Genomic DNA, 17,004 nt, shown 5'->3' with positions numbered 1-17,004 from the left:
GGAAAGTATAACACTGGGCGCAGAATATGTGTATAGAAAGAAATAACATGAGTTGTGTTTAATGTATGCAGATGGCAATAACACAGATAGAGTTTAGAGCAAGGAATAAATACAGAATCTGACTGACATTAAAGGCTTAAATATAGATAGGCAAAATGCAGTAACCCAGGCCAGAATTTGGTCAGAAAACTAGTGTTCTTCAGTCTGTTCTTTAAAAGAAGGGTCCTAAATATTTCTGACCACAGAGAAAAAACCCTTTCAGGTCAGTAATGCCTGTTAGTGCCCTGCTGCAGCATTGGGTTAGTAACTGTTCCAGAAAAAAGAATACTACCTACCTGAACAACAAACATTTTCTTTGTCTTTCCTGAAAAACAAAGAAATGTTGGGTTTCCAAACAAGTCCATAACCATTCCAGCATTAATTATTTTGTGAAAACTAGTAGGACACTGGAGCTGTACACCACAAGAGCCGAAATAAGGAACGTCTCTTGATATGTTATCTTTTAAAGAACCCAAATTAGAGGCAAATATCTGCTACATTAGAAGATAATCCTATTTTCTTGAATTCCTACCACCATCCATTCTAGACAATGTAGTGGTGCAGCATGTAAGGAATGAGTTCTCCCTTCTGAACATGAAAAAATAAAGGAAATGTCATTCCATTTTCACACTTAGAAAGCCTCAAAACCTCCTGCTCAATCAACACTGTACATCAGTGGGTACATCACATTTTGATTTCAAGGCTACGAATCAAATGAGGAGTGAATAAGATCTCTCCTTATCCTTTTGTAATTTCCTCTAATTTAAAGGTAATCCTTAAAAGAGTTGCAGTAGAAAGATTATGTAGGTTCCAAAATTGACGAAAAATGTCATAGCAAAGGAAAGCAGTTAGTGACAGGAATGGACTCTGTTTTGGCACTGCTTGGTTTTAATGTACAGATCGTGATGCAGTCTACATGCAAGGACTGGATGTTTGACAACAGCTATTGCAGTGTGATACATTTCCAACTCGAGCAACTCTGTGCCATTAGCAATACAAAGTAAAATAAAAAAATAAACCAATTCAAAGACACTTAGAAGAAATATAGTGGAGTAAAAACTCCATGCTGAATTATTTGCTGTCAAAATCATTATTGATCCTTAAAGGAGGGGAGCCTATCTTGGACATTTAAAAACAATTTCTTCATGAGTGTGTGTAAACATGTGAAATGAACGAAATTCTGCTCTCGGGCTGCAATACCCAGTTACCTGTATTTACCTTGGGTTTAGCCATATGATTTTGCTGGTATTTTGCACTCACTTTGCACTGATATTAAAAAAGGTGCAGAAGGCTGTTCTCTCTGAGAGCCATGTACAGTGTCTGTTTGGGCTGCAAACTTGGTACCTCTCAATATGACCCTTCATCTTTCAAAAGGACCCTCAAGCATCTAAGGCTGATCTAATAATGTCCATCTTTGGCAAGTTCTTTAAAGTATAAAAGATGTTAAGCAGCAATAGCCACATCTTTCTTTACTGACTTTAGATAGCTCTTACTTGGAGCATTCTCAGTTAATCTTTGTTTGGGATATGCCCATTCAAATTTCAACTAAGAAAAAAAACCAAACCAACAAATCACTTAAGTGGCCAGAGGAATTTCTTACAATCTCTTTTCCGCAGATTTGAAAAAAACATAAAGATATGAAGGCTCTTTTCCTGGTAACAGGCACAGTTGCTGGAGTCTGAACTCAGTAGTACATGTTTAAACTAAAAGTAAAGTGACATCCAGTGAAAAAATCCAATCACAAAGTTTTATAAATTCAGATTGGACCCATCTAAAACATAAACCAACTCTTTAACTGTCTATTCCCTTTAGTATTAATTGAGAAGAGAATATTTTCTTTCAGCTTGAATTTCAGAGAACATATACATTATATTATTTTGCACTAAGACTAGGCAAGGAGGCAGAAGTCTGAGCTTTGCCAGTGTCTCGCTGCTTAACTCTGCACAAGCTCTTAACTTCTCTCTGCCTCAACTTTTCCAGCTGTGTAGTAACTATGCTATGCCTCATTTTGGAAAGCACAAATAGGAAACACTCCTGAGCCACTTAATAGCATGCTTAATAGCATTTTAAAAGCCATTATCGATTTTTCATTTCTCATCACAAGAAGATACGATTACCAACAGTTCTAAAATTCAGGGGGCAGGGGATTTATTTTAAATGAAAAAAAAAAAACCCAAACCCAAAACAACCAAGCATGGAAAGTGCGAATTTCTGCAGTACATTTGCGTGTAGTGCACTAGAGGGCCCTCAGGAGTTAGAAATGGATGGAATGCACTTCTGGAAGGCACATACTTCACAGGACTTTTCATTACAGAATTGAAAATAGAAGTTGCTGGGGTTTGGTTTTGTTTGTTGCTTTTTTTTTTTTTTTTATTAACACGGGGTTCATGTAAGTTTATAGCAGTTCATATGCAAACCACCTCTCAGTACAGTTAGCTTCCAAAAGGTATGTAGCTTGCAGCAATGAAAGACCTAGATGAGAGCTATACTTAAAACTGAAATATGTGCTAGAATACTTAGAGAACGCCAGCTTTTACTAAGTTACTTTTATTAACTTAAGGAGTTTTCCAGAACAAAGGATGTATCAAGCTGAATAGGTAAGAGATTTTATATTTCTATAGCTATATATGCAACATGCAGTTATTCTACCTTCATTTCTTTGAAAGGATATCTGTTCCTGGCATTTGATTTGAAAAAACTATAGCTAGATCCTGTTTATGCTTCACAAGAGTGAAGAGAATTAACCATCTTCATCCTTAATGAATTTTGAATTGTTTATGAATTATGTGAACTATACTCATATTCAACTAGGGAAATTTGGCACTACTAATGTGTTTTTAAATTACTATGTACATATTTAACTACTACAGTTACTGGTGGTTAATATTGTATAATTTACAGCATTTCCATAACATGAGGTTTAGCGAAGGCTTTGTCTTATGAGAAAAAGATGATAATCTGGGTTTGACAAGCTTTTCTTCTAATGCTTGAAAACAGCTAGCTGAGACTACAAATTGAGCCTCTATTTAATGATTTTGGTGTTTAATTATACTGTAATGAGAAAGTGAAAGATGTATCCTGACATATTTCTAGATGCATGCTGTCTCATTTAAAACTTCTGTCTCTTAAAAATACAGAACTGCAGATGCCCTGTGTGGGTAATGAAATATTGCTGTTGTCTTTTTGCAGTTTGCAAAGGAGATAGTTCAGATCTTTTATGCTACAAGTCAGTAAACTTTGCTTACGCAGCCAGCTCCATTCATTCTCTGAAGCCAGTCACTTCCCCTGTGGTGGCTGATAAGAATTCAGCGGCTTGAGAAGGTGGAGTGTCAGCATCCTTAGTGCTAAACACTTTCCCAGGCATATCAGTAACCTCTGTCTATCACCCATGCTGGAAGCTATTTGGAAAAGGAGAAATAGAAATTGGGGAAGGGAAATCATGCATCATCATTCTGGCTGGAATGTATGGAAGACTTTATGCTGTTTTCACCATGTGGATTCACTAGAGAAATGACCACCTTTGATCAGCCAAGTAAAATCAAAAACTTGTTTATTTACTGCCCGTGCCCTGCACGGTTGCTGAGGCTCTGGACTTGCAGGCGCCCAAGGACAAGGAGGAACCTCCTAGTGGGCACCGCGTGTGTGATCTACTTGGGATTCCTCGTCAGTCAAGTGGGTCACATTTTACCCCAGCACAGAGGAAGACACCAGAAGATCAGTTCCAGGAGTCTCCAAGATGCAGCCCAAACTCCTTTTCTGGGTATCCCACTGGATGGCACCCTGTCACCGCCCAATTTCCAGGAGCCCCAGCTTGGTGGCAATGGGACCTTGCTGCCACCCAATGTAGTTTATATCACCTTGCGGTCCAAGCGCAGCAAGCCTGCCAACATCAGAGGCACAGTGAAGCCAAAGCGCAGGAAGAAACATGCAACTCCTTTGTCCTACGGGCAGCACTTTCCAAAAGCCACTTTTACTGGCTGGGAAGAGGCCTTTGCCCAACAGGCAGGGAAGGCCACACATGCTGCTGGCACAATGGGAGCACCAATAGCCCTGGAGGCAAGAAAGCACAAGGATGAACACAGGCATAAAGGAATGGCAATCAGGGAGAGGGGTCACCGGAGACCTGGAGGGAATTCTGAAGCTATAAAGGCACAACCCCAGCCTGAGGAAAGCAATATCAGGATTTACAGCGAGAGCTCTCCCCCTTGGCTGAGCAAAGATGACATCCTAAACATGCGCATGCTAGCAGATTCTCGGATAGGAAGCATTCAAGAAGTATCTTCTCACAAAGCAGTCCTGGTAGTATTTGCAGGAGGTACCAGCACCACAGGAACTGCTTGTAATCAGGGACACTGTGGCATCGTCAAAAGACCCCTCGACATGAGCGAGGTGTTTGCCTTTCATTTGGATAGGATCTTGGGGCTAAACAGGAGCTTACCTTCTGTAAGCAGGAGATCAGAGTTCTTCCAAGGTAACACATTCCTGTGGTTTTCAGCTTGCAGGTGGGGTGCTGAGGTTTCCTTCCTCCTCTTGCATTAACCATGGGGCCACAGCTGTGACCTTTCACTCCTGCGAGCCTGAGAACTAACCCCATCATTACAGGGAAATAAAGCTGATGTCTGTGTGCAATTTCTGCAGTGCAATTATTCTGTCAAAAGGATGCAGAACCTCAGTGTTTAGATCAAATACCATTAGCTGCTGAGAACAGTAGTGGTTTCCCTTCCATGAGAGTCTGGAATGAGAGAAAAAAGAGAGGGAGTCATCTGCAGATTGCATGATGTTGTACAGGCTGCCTGGAGAGAAACTGGTGAAAAAAAATCCAGAAAAACCTGTGATTCAGTGGGTATTTCTGGTTTTAGGTTTTTTCATTGTTTAGAATTGGCTTTAATGAAATATTGTTGAAGGTGAGCACAAGAATGCATTTCAAACAGGTGGTAGGAAAGGGGGTTTGTATTTAGTCAGATAAACTACTCAGAGATGTAGGGGACCTTCCTGCAGAAACTTGATACTAATGCTTCTGGGAGCTTAAAAAGTTCTTCCCTCTCCCTAAACCAAACTTACATTTCAGTGAATTCTGCTGTTACATTTTGAGATTCACTACACACATCTATACGTTAGGCAAAGAAATATACACAGTAAATACTCTCAATATGCCTGTTACATGATTGACATAAAGTTTTCAATTGGAAATTTGATTTTTAACCTTTAGTGAAACTAAAGGCAGATTTCAGACATGTAATGTAACTTCTAAAATTATTGTCTTGTTAAACATGTCTTCAGCCTAACTGCTATTTTTGTACAGTCACAGATCCCAATCCAAAAGGAGTACGTTGCATTTTAGTGAATCATTGCTAAAGTGGCTGGTCATGTTTTTGCTGTTCATTTCTTACTGCTGAATCTAGCTTATACCAAATACTTTTGTATCAGTCTGCTTAAAAAAAAAAATAAAGTAAGAATGCCTTTCTGAAGTCTGACAGCAGGAAGATGACCCAGTGATCTCCAGTTTCTTCCTGCTTTGTGGATCTTCCCTTTGGCAGCCTGTACAATAATGTGAATGAATGTCTAGGAAAACAGTTTGGAGGCTTCTGAATATTATTCATACTTCCAGAGAATGGAAGATACATTATGCATAGTTTATTTTTAGGAACAAGTTTTATTGCTACAGGGCTGTCATAAGGCATTAAGATAGTTCGGTTGGAGGAGCTCTGCAGAGTGTGGCTGCAGAGATGACAGACTGCAAGCCTCTGAAAACTGCTATTAGGCTAATTGTGCATTGTGTTGCTCAGTGTCTGCCACCTTACAGTATGCTTTGGACTGTCTGGGACAGTGTTATTCTGCCCTCTTTAATTTGCTTTTTTTCATAACTGGCTATGTTCCTCTAGCAAGAAGAGTGTTGCTAGGTGATGAGAAGTAACATTATTTTGGTCCAACTTCATTTTTTCCAGCTAAAGGGTGAGCAGAGCATTGAGAACAGTTACTGTACCTTGTCTCTCACCATTCCTTTGGCCTGGAAATATGCTGGAGCTCAGATGCCTAATGTCTACTTGCACTCATTTCTATTTACATGCTTATGTTTGGCATAATCTGGAAAACATCTGTGTTGAGCAAATGAGCAAAAATATATTCTTTAAAATAGTATGAACAATTAGTGAGCTCATTTTTATAACCCACAGGCATTTAAGTTAAGATTAGGTGGGCACTGTAAAGTTTTTTACATGGCAGCTTTTGTGCATCGCGGTTATTCACATGGAATTGAAAGCAGTGCAGGATTAAGAGACTGTGCATGTGTGTATGAATGTACACAGTTTCTGGGCTGACATCTCTCTTCACTACACATCCCTTTAGCTTGCCGCAGTTGTGATGTGATCTAACAGGACATGTTTGATGTAGCATTAAAATCTTAAAAAAATGGGCTTTTCAAAACTGTCATTCATTTTGTCAAAAGCAGTTTCAAAGAACTGCTTAGCAAATCCCTGTGCAGGTCCTGTTTCCCCTATTCTCACAAATCCCCCACTGATTTTTTCTTTTTTTGAAGTCTAGCGAAATACTGTGTGCAAGTCCTCTGTCTGCTGCCCTTCCATTCCCTGGCTGTAAACCCTCTTAAGTGCTAACCAAATGTTTGTATATCTTTTTTTCCATCAGGTATAATTCTCTCATATTTTTGCAATCATAGAATAGTTTGGGTTGGAAGGGACCTTCAAAGGCCATCTAGCCCAGCCCCCCTGCAATGAACATGGACATCTTCATCTAGATCAGGTTGCCCAGAACTACATCCAGCCTGGCCTTGAATATCTCCAGGTGTGGCGCATCCACCACCTCTCTGGGTAACCTGTGCCAGTGTTTTGCCGCCATCATTGTAAAGAATTTTTCCCTCACATAAATGAATTGGCCAAACATAGAACCTCTGGGAAGTATTACAGTCTAGGAGAGCATGATTCTGGGCATACCCAAGTAGTCATTACTCTAGTTGCTACCTACAAGGTGTGAAAAATGTCAAGAGCTCCAAAACACATACAAACAAAGATAAACCTGTAAACCAACAAGAAATAATCATATAGAATGAGGGGTAACGGGTTAAAACTTAAACAGGGGAAGTTCAGGTTAGATATACGGAAGAAGTTCTTTACTGTGAGGGTGGCGAGGCACTGGAACAGGTTGTCCAAAGAAATGGTGAATACTCCATCCCTGGTGGTGTTCAAGGCCAGGCTGGACAGGGCCTTGGACAACATGGTCTGGGGTGAGGCTTCCCTGTCCATTGCAGAGGGGTTGGAACTGGATGAGCTTAAGGTCCTTTCCAACCCTAACCATTCTACGATTCTATAAAACTGTGTCTAATGTGGAGAAAACGGAGGCTGAGCCTTGCGTGTTTCAGTTTTAGGATGGTCATGTTAATACCGCAGGACCTAGAATCTTCATTATTTTATCACCCTGACCTGAGGAACAAAAGAGACATATGTGACCTTGCTTGATGCCACAGCCTCACCAGAATTAGTTTGCATGTCTTGCCTCTAGCTCAGCAACAGCATTTGCAGGGTAGGATGATGCCAGTGTAAGGGCTTGAGCTACAACTGCAGTAACACAGGCTGGAGCTGGTTTGTGTCTGTTTTGCACCAGGCATCTAGGGGTAGGACTCTGGCTCCTTGTATGATAGCAACAAGGCTGAGCTTTTTATTCAGCTTTTGGTACAAATTACACAGCTATTGGTGTGCAGTTTTGTTGCGCCACTTACTGAGGGCCTTAACTACTGCATGCTGACAACCACTCTCCTTCCACCTCTGTATGTCAGTCCCTCTTATCTTTCCACACTGTTTTCCTCTCACGCTGTTACATGGGCAACTGAACTGCTACTTTCAAATGCGGCAGTGGTAAGCTGTACTGCTTTACTGTAAACAATGAGGACTTTGAGAAAGGGCTTAAAGTACCTCATGAAAGATTTGCTCTTTTTAGTGATGTTCTCATGGGCACGTCTGAAATTTTTTTGACTATTTTGAAACTGATTTGGGGTGTGGATATCTACCGTGATGCTTATGGTGAAGCCGCCATGCAGTGATACATTACTTAACTGCACATGAAGCACTTTGAGTAATTTGAGACAGTCTAGTCTCAGCAGTCTGAGGCTTCATCTGTGTTACCTTATTCAACTATCCTGAGCAAGTAGCTCCTAAGGGCCTAAGATGTTTTTAGAAATATTTTGATGTTTAAAAATGTATATGAATTACTGGGAGGCTGGTTCCAACACAAGTTTTAAAAAATCTTTCCCATACAATTTTGCAGATCATCTTTAGATAATGAGGTAGATGTACAGATATAAAATGGCAGATGAAAATAAAATGAAGTAAGTCATCTTAGGGCAAGATTCAGTGAAATGCAGCTGCAGCAACAGAAAGGCAGTAGCCCCTTGAGTTTTTATATAAAGCTGATTAGGAAAGAAGCACATGCAGAACACATTTATTATGAACTTAATCTGAAGTGTACTCAGCCTCCTCAGTTTTGGCTGTATCAGTCTGGAAGCTCTAATTCTTAGCCAGCCTTTACTTTTCACCATTCCATTGACTTCATGAGGTTTGAATAAGAAAAACTCCACTGATTTCAGCAGTGTCGTGCCAATTCATGCAGCTACGAAACAGACCTCTTATCTGCTTTAGTTCAGCACCTTTATGTCTTTCCTGCATGTGTCAAAAATTTGAGTCACTGCTCTTTACTGAAGCTGCTGTTTCACATTCCTGTAATTCAGCTTATGTTACAGAGTTGAAAGATTTTATTTTGGCTCATCTTTTCTGCTCCCATTTCCTCTGAAATGCAAACATTTCCTGTATTTAACCTCAGTCTTTTAAAAGTGTTTTTGTATCTTAATGGAAACTGGCAAGATATTATTCATATTTTTCAAGTATTTATATTACTATTGTTTATCATGTCCCTTTTGCGTAGACAGGAGATGTTTATTTTGTTAGGAGACCATTTATGTCTTTGGTTTGTGGAAGAATTCATGAATAGCTACATAAGCTGTTATTTGAGATATAATAGATCAGACTTGATCCTGTAGAAAGCTGTCCCTTTTTTTGTGACAATTCCAGTGTTCATGTAGACTTTTCTCCAACTGGCTTGGAAAAGTAGCTTAGCTGATAGTTTGCCTGACTTGGCTAAAGTAATCTTCATTGTAAGTGATGGAGCCAGAGTCAGGAAATAGGTAAGATTTCACAAATTAATTTCCTAAATAATTATTAAGGCACCTCAGTGGAAGAAGTCTGGTTTTCAGGAGTGCTCAGTGCTTCTTTTTAATATTGCATGAAATATATTTATCAATGCTTACACTGGGAAAGCTCAATTTTAAATTCTTTGCCGAGGTTTGTTCTTGTAGTGTTTCTGTGTGCATTGTGCATTAGAAATACTTTGACATTTGTTTGCAGCTCTTAAAAATCATCACCAGTTCACTGGAAACAGAGAGAAATTACATTATTATCTCACAGTGGGCTCTTTATCTATAAGCTTTTTAACAGTCTGGTTTAATATATGACTTTGTACATTCATCTCTTGCTTCAAACAGAAAAAGCCTCCTGTATGAATGCTGAAAGTGTTCATAATGTCTATGGTTCTTCCATTCATGTGGTATCTGCTTTTAGATGTAGAATAAAGACCACATTAACCAAAGGATGTCAAGTTATTAGTCCATGGCCATTTTTCCTGACACATCTATAATATAGTATAATTGCTGATCTTGAGCAACGTCTAAAGAATGATCGAGTAAGACCGACAGTATTGCACTATACTGATGGTCTGTTTTTCTGTTTTCAGATGGTCAAGCCTGTCCTGTTATTCTCTGGGATTCCTCACTGAGTCCAACAGATAACAGTACCCATTCTTCAGTGAGATTAAGCTGGGGGCAATATCAGCAGCTATTAAAGCAGAAATGCTGGCAGAATGGTAAAGTTCCAAAAACTGAGTGGGGCTGTACTGAAATCCATCATCATGAATGGTCCAAGATGGCACTCTTTGATTTTCTTCTGCAGGTAAAACATTTACTGAATTCAACTATCTGCCTCAAAAGTCATATTAGCACACATAGGAGACTATTTCTTTTTTATTTTTCCCAATGAGGAAGAGTGGTATTTGTACAGTTTGAACTTTTTTTTTTTCCATTTGTTTCTTATGATTAAAATATCCAAAATTAGATTTATAATCAGGGAATGAGATCAGGAGCTTGACTGACTCACTTTCTTAAAAAAAGGAAGCAAAGGCTTTTGTCTTTGCTTTACTTTGCTTTGGTTTACTTCACCTTGAGGCAGGCATACTGTTTCTTGACTCCTTAGTCTCTCCAAATATAGTTTGTGACTATGTTCACCACTGTAAGCCTGTTTCAACCAAGTGGTGCTTCCTGCCCCTCCCCAGTCCCCTGAGGTCATTTAAATGGTTTTGGTCAGCTGAAATCTGGATCAAGATAACCGCTATAGTGGCTATTTTTCCTTCCTTTTAAAAATATAGCCAATGACTTAGGAAAGAGTAGAGCAGCAACTGATGAATGATATGGCTGCTGTTCTTTACTTAGGTACTGCACATAATCATTAGCTCTCCAAATAACACCTGACTAGGGCTCTGTTCTGTAGGATCATGTGTGGCTACAGTTACAGTTAATTAGCAGAGTATTAATACACTCCCTGTAATAAGGATTGAACTGAACACCTGGTTGGAAGCTAATTTTATGGCTTCCTGAGATATGGCACTACTTCAAATTGTCCTTACCTGCTAAGACAGGTCCAGGTCACTGAGCCTCCTGCAGCACTTGCTAGTATATTTAAAACTTCAGCTAGCACTAGTTAAATTTCTGCAGACTCATTAGGTTAAACAGAACATTTGGGTCTTCTCTAAAAATAGATTATCACTTATCTAATCACTCCATCTTTAGTCCTGCTATGAGCAAATAATTCTTAGAAACAGGTATAAAGTCATAGGTGGATTACTCTCATACTAAACGTAGTAATGCCCCTATAGGAATACACAGATTGTGTCCATGTTTTCACGCCACTGTCTTCTTGTTGAAGAGTTTAAAGATTCTCTCGAGTTCTGTGTTGATTTTAATTTTAGGGTCTTCTAAGACAAGTTTTTACTATTCATAATAAAACTCCTATTATCCAGAAGGAACATTCAGTTAATATACAACAGGATTGAGCTTTACCTGACAAAAAAAATTACACTTGTAATAGTAGCTGGTATCAGAGTAATGCATACCTCCAGCTGCATACCAGACAAGAACATGCATACCAGAAAGTGAGTGAAAGTGGATTTTATGGTTCTTAAAGATTAAAATTTTATCTGGGTTCTTTCAGATTTAACTTTAAAGTTTATCAGCAATAGAACATGGAAGACTCTAAACCAAAAAATGCCAAGAAGGGGTTCTAAGCTCGAGGAAAAAAATAAATTTGTGCTTCATGAGCCATTCAGAAATAATGAAGAATGATGGAAAGTGTTCTCTGTTAAATCTACTTCCCTCAGAAGAACAAGTTTGGTACCTGTGATAGGTGTTCCTAATCTCTGGTTTCAAACACTATAAAACATGGGAGCAGGCTAAAAAATGCTTATAGCTACTTTTATTTACCTTCGGCAATAACTCAAATAAAATTAGGTCATTAAAAGTAAAATGGCTCCTTTAATTTTGGGGGTTTGAGACTCTCATGTACATAAGTATATGACAAAAAACAGTGAGAAAATATTAAGGTTGCAGCATCAATTCCAGAGTTCCCATCATTCTGTCTTAACACAGGAATGATGCAAGATACTGTAAAGTGGCTGTCTGTAATAATATGGTTTCCTGATCTATTTAATGCATGTAAAGTGTGGTGCAACTGGATTAGGGCTATACATCAAAAGAGCATCTAGGGGGACTCTGCTTCACTTTTGGCAAAGCCTTTAGATGAGTTGAATGAGATCACATGAGCTAGAACACTGCAAGCAAGCAGGGCTCTGGTACCTGCAGATGCTGAATACTGCTCATGAAAGGAGAAAGAGGAAGAGAAATTTGCTTCATCAGGATTTTCACTTCTGAAAACCCACATTACTAACAAGGCTAGTGGCACTAACACTACATACTTAAAAAAAAGCATAACAAGTCTCAGACTTTCAATTGATGAGCAAAATTAAGAGGCCTTTTCAACACACAGTATAGTTCTACATCAGCAGAAGAGTCCTAACACTTTGCTGGTCACAAACTTAAAAGTATAATTTCAGAGGTCTTATGTGAACACTAATGCTTTGATGCTTAGAGCAGTTTGAAGAGTTTGCATACAACAAACAAGGACAGAAATAATTATTTACCTTTGCTAAGCTACTCATTAAGGCTTAGATGCACTGGCCAGGTTTCCACTTTGCAAACACCTGTCAGCAGGAGCTGGAGCCTGGAACATCCCCATTGCAGGCAGGACAGGCAGGGTCAGCAGCGGGAGAGGCAACCCAACAGGGAAGAAAGCTGCAGGTCCACTGATAGCCCAGTAAGTGTAAGGCACAGGCAGAGCAGCAAGCCAATTCCAACACAAAGAAACAGGAATACCAAGCAGCAATACAATAGAATCAAGCAACAAGACAAGCAGCAAACACCACCTCTCTCAAGGACTCAGAGACTGTAGTTCCAGGCCTGAGCTTAAATGGGACTCCTGGGCCGATGGACAGAGGGGGTGTGTGTGGAGGTCCCAGGTGAGGCTGCTTAGGGCAATTAAGGCCTATCTGTGTGCTCAGGGCCTGGCAATGTTTTGTATTTACTCTCATGTTGTCAACAAGGGTGGAAGCACTTTCAAGGAGTGATTTATTCTTCCTGTGTTAGATGGTTATCCTAAAATGGCATCCTTTGCTCTGGGGGTGCCTTGCTCTTGTCATTGTTTATGAAAGGGAACATAAACAACTAAGTCAGAAGAGATGCTTAACATTTACACCGCTAAAGTTAGAGCAGATGTATTCCTTCCCATTAAGTGCTGTGCAACGAATAAGCGAGGGTTCATATAGGAATAGCCTAGATTTTCATGTCATTAAAGTATATACCAAGTGTAACTCAGGGAGTCTGCTCTGTGATCATAAATGGACTCTTCTTGCATTTTGCAGCTTCTGGTGGTTTGCTGTGCCCCTTACTAGTATTTCAATTATTTTGCGTACTATTAGTCTGTTAGGTCTCACAAAATGGAGACCCTCTCTGTGTGTGTCAGGCTGTGCTATTTCTATTGTTCTCCAGCGGAGAAAATGCAAAAAAACTGCAGGCTTCTGAAAAAAAGTGGGATTGTATTCACCATCTTTTTATTCCAGTTATGCAGTGGTATTGTTCCACTATTTCCAAAGAATTTTTACTGACATGGCTATAGCATGGATGAAATATAGTCTGAGAAATTTCTTCTGACAATACATGAAGTACGGGGACCAGGTCTTCATGCCATTTCACTGCTGACTTATATTAATTATATTAATTATACTTATCCTGAGCTTGTTTTCCTGTCAGCTGTGTTAATAAGTAATGTCTCACAGTGACACTTTGCCCCAAATACTTTGATATTGTTTTCACTTGGCACTCTGCTGTACTTTGTTTTAGATCTATAGTCGACTAGACAGAAACTGCTGTGGATTCAAACCTCTCAGGGAGGATTCCTGCATGCAGCAAGGACTGAAGCTGAAATGTAGTGATCAAGATGCTGTTCACCTTACACACATAGTTCAGAGACGCCATGACCAGAGGCACTTGGTCTTTATAGACAATAAGGGTTTCTTTGACAGAAACGAGGACAATCTTGACTTCAAAATACTGCAAGGAATCAATGAGTAAGTTTTATTAATTTTGTAAAACGATTGATATTTTCTTCCCAGTTTGACCTGGAGACATGCTAAGTTACTGAAATAAATATCATTGGCCTGAGACATTTACAGTGTGTGTCTAAAAGTGTATGAGTAATCCCACTGTTGTAAAAGATGCAATTAACATGTGTATCATTAGGCATGCATGGACTTTTTGCTGAGTTGCAGTCTGTACTCGTAGAAATGATTGCTAAACCATAACATAAATATTACAATTCAGAGTGATGGCAAAGCTGATTGATTTCTTTGTGTTTTTCCAGATTCCCTGAATCTGCAGTTTCAGTGCTGAGGAGCCAGCGTTTACGTGAGAAGCTGTTACAGTCTTTGTTCCTTGACAAAGTATACTGGGAGAGCCAAGGAGGCAGAAATGGGATCGAAAAGCTTATTGATGTAATAGAAAGAAGGTCTAAAATTCTTCTTACTTATATAAATGCACATGGAGCCAAAGTATTGCCCATGAATGAATGAAGCAGTCTTGTTTCTGTCTGAGAGTCCTTAAAAAAATTTGTATGAACCAAAACCTGACAGTAAAATTAATTTAATTCATAGGATTACTTAATTTTTCTTCCCCAAAACTCTCAAGTTTATTTTTAAGTAAGAAATCTTACATGGTTTAAAAGCAACATTTAAATGTCAGCTACAGTTTAATTCAGTGCAGTCTCTTCTATGTCACCAGTGAAATGAAACGAAAAATAACTAACTGGTACAATAAATAAGGTAATAATATGTAGGTACCATGAACACTTCTTCTGTTAAACTGAAAATTAGCAAAGGGATTTTAAATACATTAAGCTGAATTACTCTTACCTTCCTCATTCACGTCAGTGAAAGTTTTATTGCAAATTTGAAGATGATTTTGAAGCACCTGATACACTGATGAAAACTGTCGTCTCATCTTGCTGAAACATATCTAGTACAGGAATTTGTTTTGGGTTTTTTTGATTATAAATATTAAAATGCCAACATTTCCAAAGGCTTATTTTGTTTTATTTTATTTTGGTCTTTGAAATCTGAGGACTGAATTTGACTCTTTTAAATGCAGGAGTGTTTACACTGGACATGAGAGAAATTTAAAACAGTGAGAACAACATGGCTTTAACAACAATAATTAATTTGATAAACCTTTTACCTGTCCAGTATGGAGTACAATTTGTCATGAGTCGCTTGTTACAGTGTACTATTTTCAGTACAGGTTGTTTGGATGTACGGGTGGATGTTCTGCCTGTTGATTAGCTGTCTATTGGTTAACTCACAGAATTGTCCTGTGTTACCATTAGTTTTAAAAAAGAAATTAAAAGCTTTAGCCTTGTGTGAATATGGTGCTAAATAAGTGTACATTTTGCAACATTCTTGTGAGTATTTTTTTAGACTATTATGAAAATGCAGACCTACTAAGGACGTGAGTGTTGTTAAACTCAGCACAGAAAACATTTGTGCTGCTTGCTTATCTCTAGCCAGCAGTTCAGGATCTGCTTTTCCATTAAGATTGACCACTGCAGGGGGACCATTCTAGCTGATGATTCACCCCAAGTATTGCTGCAGGTAAACTAGTTAGGGAAGGTTGGATAAGCACTTTGGATTCTTAACCTTCATCTACTCCAGAAATAAAATGCAAACTGATATAGTCTATCATGACATATACCTTTTACCTATCTATTTAGAAATACTCATACTGCCTTTCTAGAGAAATAGCTATTATCTTCTTAACCATAAGATAATGGCAGAAGTTGAATACTTTCATAGCTACTTTTTTCTTTATGTATAGTAAAAAAATATAGGGTGTATAAGATTTTAAAATACTTTTTTAAAAGTGCTTGTGTAATGATATTAATGAGAAACTAAAGTGTTTCATGTCAATGTTAATGTGGATGGGTGAATTTAATGTTTTAAGTAACTACAGTTCCACTGCAGCTGAAATAGATTTTCTTTCTTAGTATCAGAAGTATTAACAACAATTGCATTACTAGAAGAAATAGATCTCAGTATAAGCAGAGTTAAAATATTTAGTAAAATTTTAACAGCATGGCCATCTAAATAATCTTTTAATTTATTCTGTCAGCAAAGACAGATAAATTTGTAAAAAATTCCTAGAACTTAACTATTGCCTTGAGAGGACAGGTTTTAGAGTGCCTTGGACTTCTTAATAGCACCAAAGTAGAATTTTATAGGATTTTCATGTTATCCCTTTCTTAAAATATTGTAATTTATTAGCCAGGCAACTTCTATCAGAGAAACAAAAGTATTACTATAGCTTGCACTGTGAACAGAGCCTAGAGAAAGAAATAATCAGCTGGATCCATTTCACATGGAATTGCTGTTGCAGTAAATTTCACTTTTTGATGATCATTATGATCAATTTATCTCATTCTGTAGCCTATCAGTTTTCTTCCTGCTAGATACCTGTTCAAATGGATTATTATACGCTGCTGGGAGTAAAAGAAAACCACGACTGTCAGCTACTTTGAACTTTGATGAGGGCTAAGTGAGGATACAAGAATGCACCTGATCATGAAAAAAGTGCCACGAGAGCTTTGCCTTCTAGACTCTATCTTTAGACTGCACATCTTGATGTCAGGTCATTGCCTCACTCTGCCCAGTTGTATTTTTTTCCAGAATTGACTCATTGCCCAAGAAAAGAAAGAAATCAGGACTTTTTTATCTTTTCGGGTCAGGTAATAACTTGATGCATTTTTCTCCATTTTTTCTGGACATGGACTTTTGTTTCCTTGAGCATGATACATCCTTTTTTATTTGCCTGGCAGTTCAGTGCCAGCTCTTACGGCAGCAATGTAATTGCCAGCTAGTAAGTAATTGCCCTGAAGCTGACCTGGAGCAATGGCTCCCGGTAGTCCTGAGTTTAAGAGGTTCAAATAGCCATGATGCTATGCAGTACTTGAAAATTTGACCAAGCATGAAAAGCATAACTGTAAACAGAAGATATGCTGGAGACAAATCCTGCAAATGAATGTCCTTAGGGAATTAATGGTAATTTTTACTAGACATTTTTGGTGGCAGAGGCATACAGATCAAGTTCTTGTTAAAGCTAATTTACAGGGCAAAACAATATCTAGACTTACATAAAAAGTACAAGGAGAAGGATAGGTGCATTTCCATGTGCTGCCCAATATGGATCAGAAAGGCGCA

The 17,004-nt window shown here is 38.6% G+C and overlaps 1 protein-coding gene and 1 long non-coding RNA gene across 3 annotated transcripts; one reads left to right on the top strand and one right to left on the bottom strand.

Annotated features, from left to right (window-relative positions):
* The first annotated feature begins 2,424 nt into the window (after positions 1-2,424).
* On the top strand, positions 2,425-14,834 carry GASK1B (golgi associated kinase 1B). Of its 2 annotated transcripts, XM_065693426.1 has the most exons (5): positions 2,425-2,636; positions 3,229-4,510; positions 9,832-10,046; positions 13,601-13,827; positions 14,121-14,834. In XM_065693426.1, exons 2-5 carry the CDS (start codon positions 3,505-3,507, stop codon positions 14,326-14,328), a joined length of 1,656 nt encoding a protein of 551 aa, XP_065549498.1. In that variant the 5' UTR covers positions 2,425-2,636; positions 3,229-3,504; the 3' UTR covers positions 14,329-14,834. The 2 variants fall into 2 exon arrangements, with proteins under 2 accessions (XP_065549498.1, XP_065549507.1); XM_065693435.1 differs by lacking the exon at positions 2,425-2,636 and having other exon boundaries at positions 3,153-4,510.
* LOC136021350 (uncharacterized) lies at positions 3,573-12,680 on the bottom strand. The gene is made up of 3 exons (XR_010615737.1): positions 12,346-12,680; positions 4,478-4,771; positions 3,573-4,089 (listed from the first exon to the last, which is right to left on the bottom strand). It is a non-coding gene; the product is annotated as an uncharacterized LOC136021350 (long non-coding RNA).
* Positions 14,835-17,004: the final 2,170 nt, after the last annotated feature.

Source organism: Lathamus discolor, chromosome 1 (genome assembly GCF_037157495.1).
Source record: "Lathamus discolor isolate bLatDis1 chromosome 1, bLatDis1.hap1, whole genome shotgun sequence".
Lineage (NCBI taxonomy): Eukaryota > Metazoa > Chordata > Aves > Psittaciformes > Psittacidae > Lathamus > Lathamus discolor.
The sequence above is the reverse complement of the archived record's forward strand: the minus strand, read 5'-3'. Positions and strand labels throughout refer to the sequence as shown.

Coding starts and splice junctions, on each gene's coding strand:
- GASK1B (XM_065693426.1), top strand. CDS start 3,505: ATGGAAGACTTTATGCTGTTTTCACCATGTGGATTCACTAGAGAAATG. Junction 10,047..13,600: donor TCTTTGATTTTCTTCTGCAG/GTAAAACATTTA, acceptor ACTTTGTTTTAG/ATCTATAGTCGACTAGACAG. Junction 13,828..14,120: donor ATACTGCAAGGAATCAATGA/GTAAGTTTTATT, acceptor GTGTTTTTCCAG/ATTCCCTGAATCTGCAGTTT.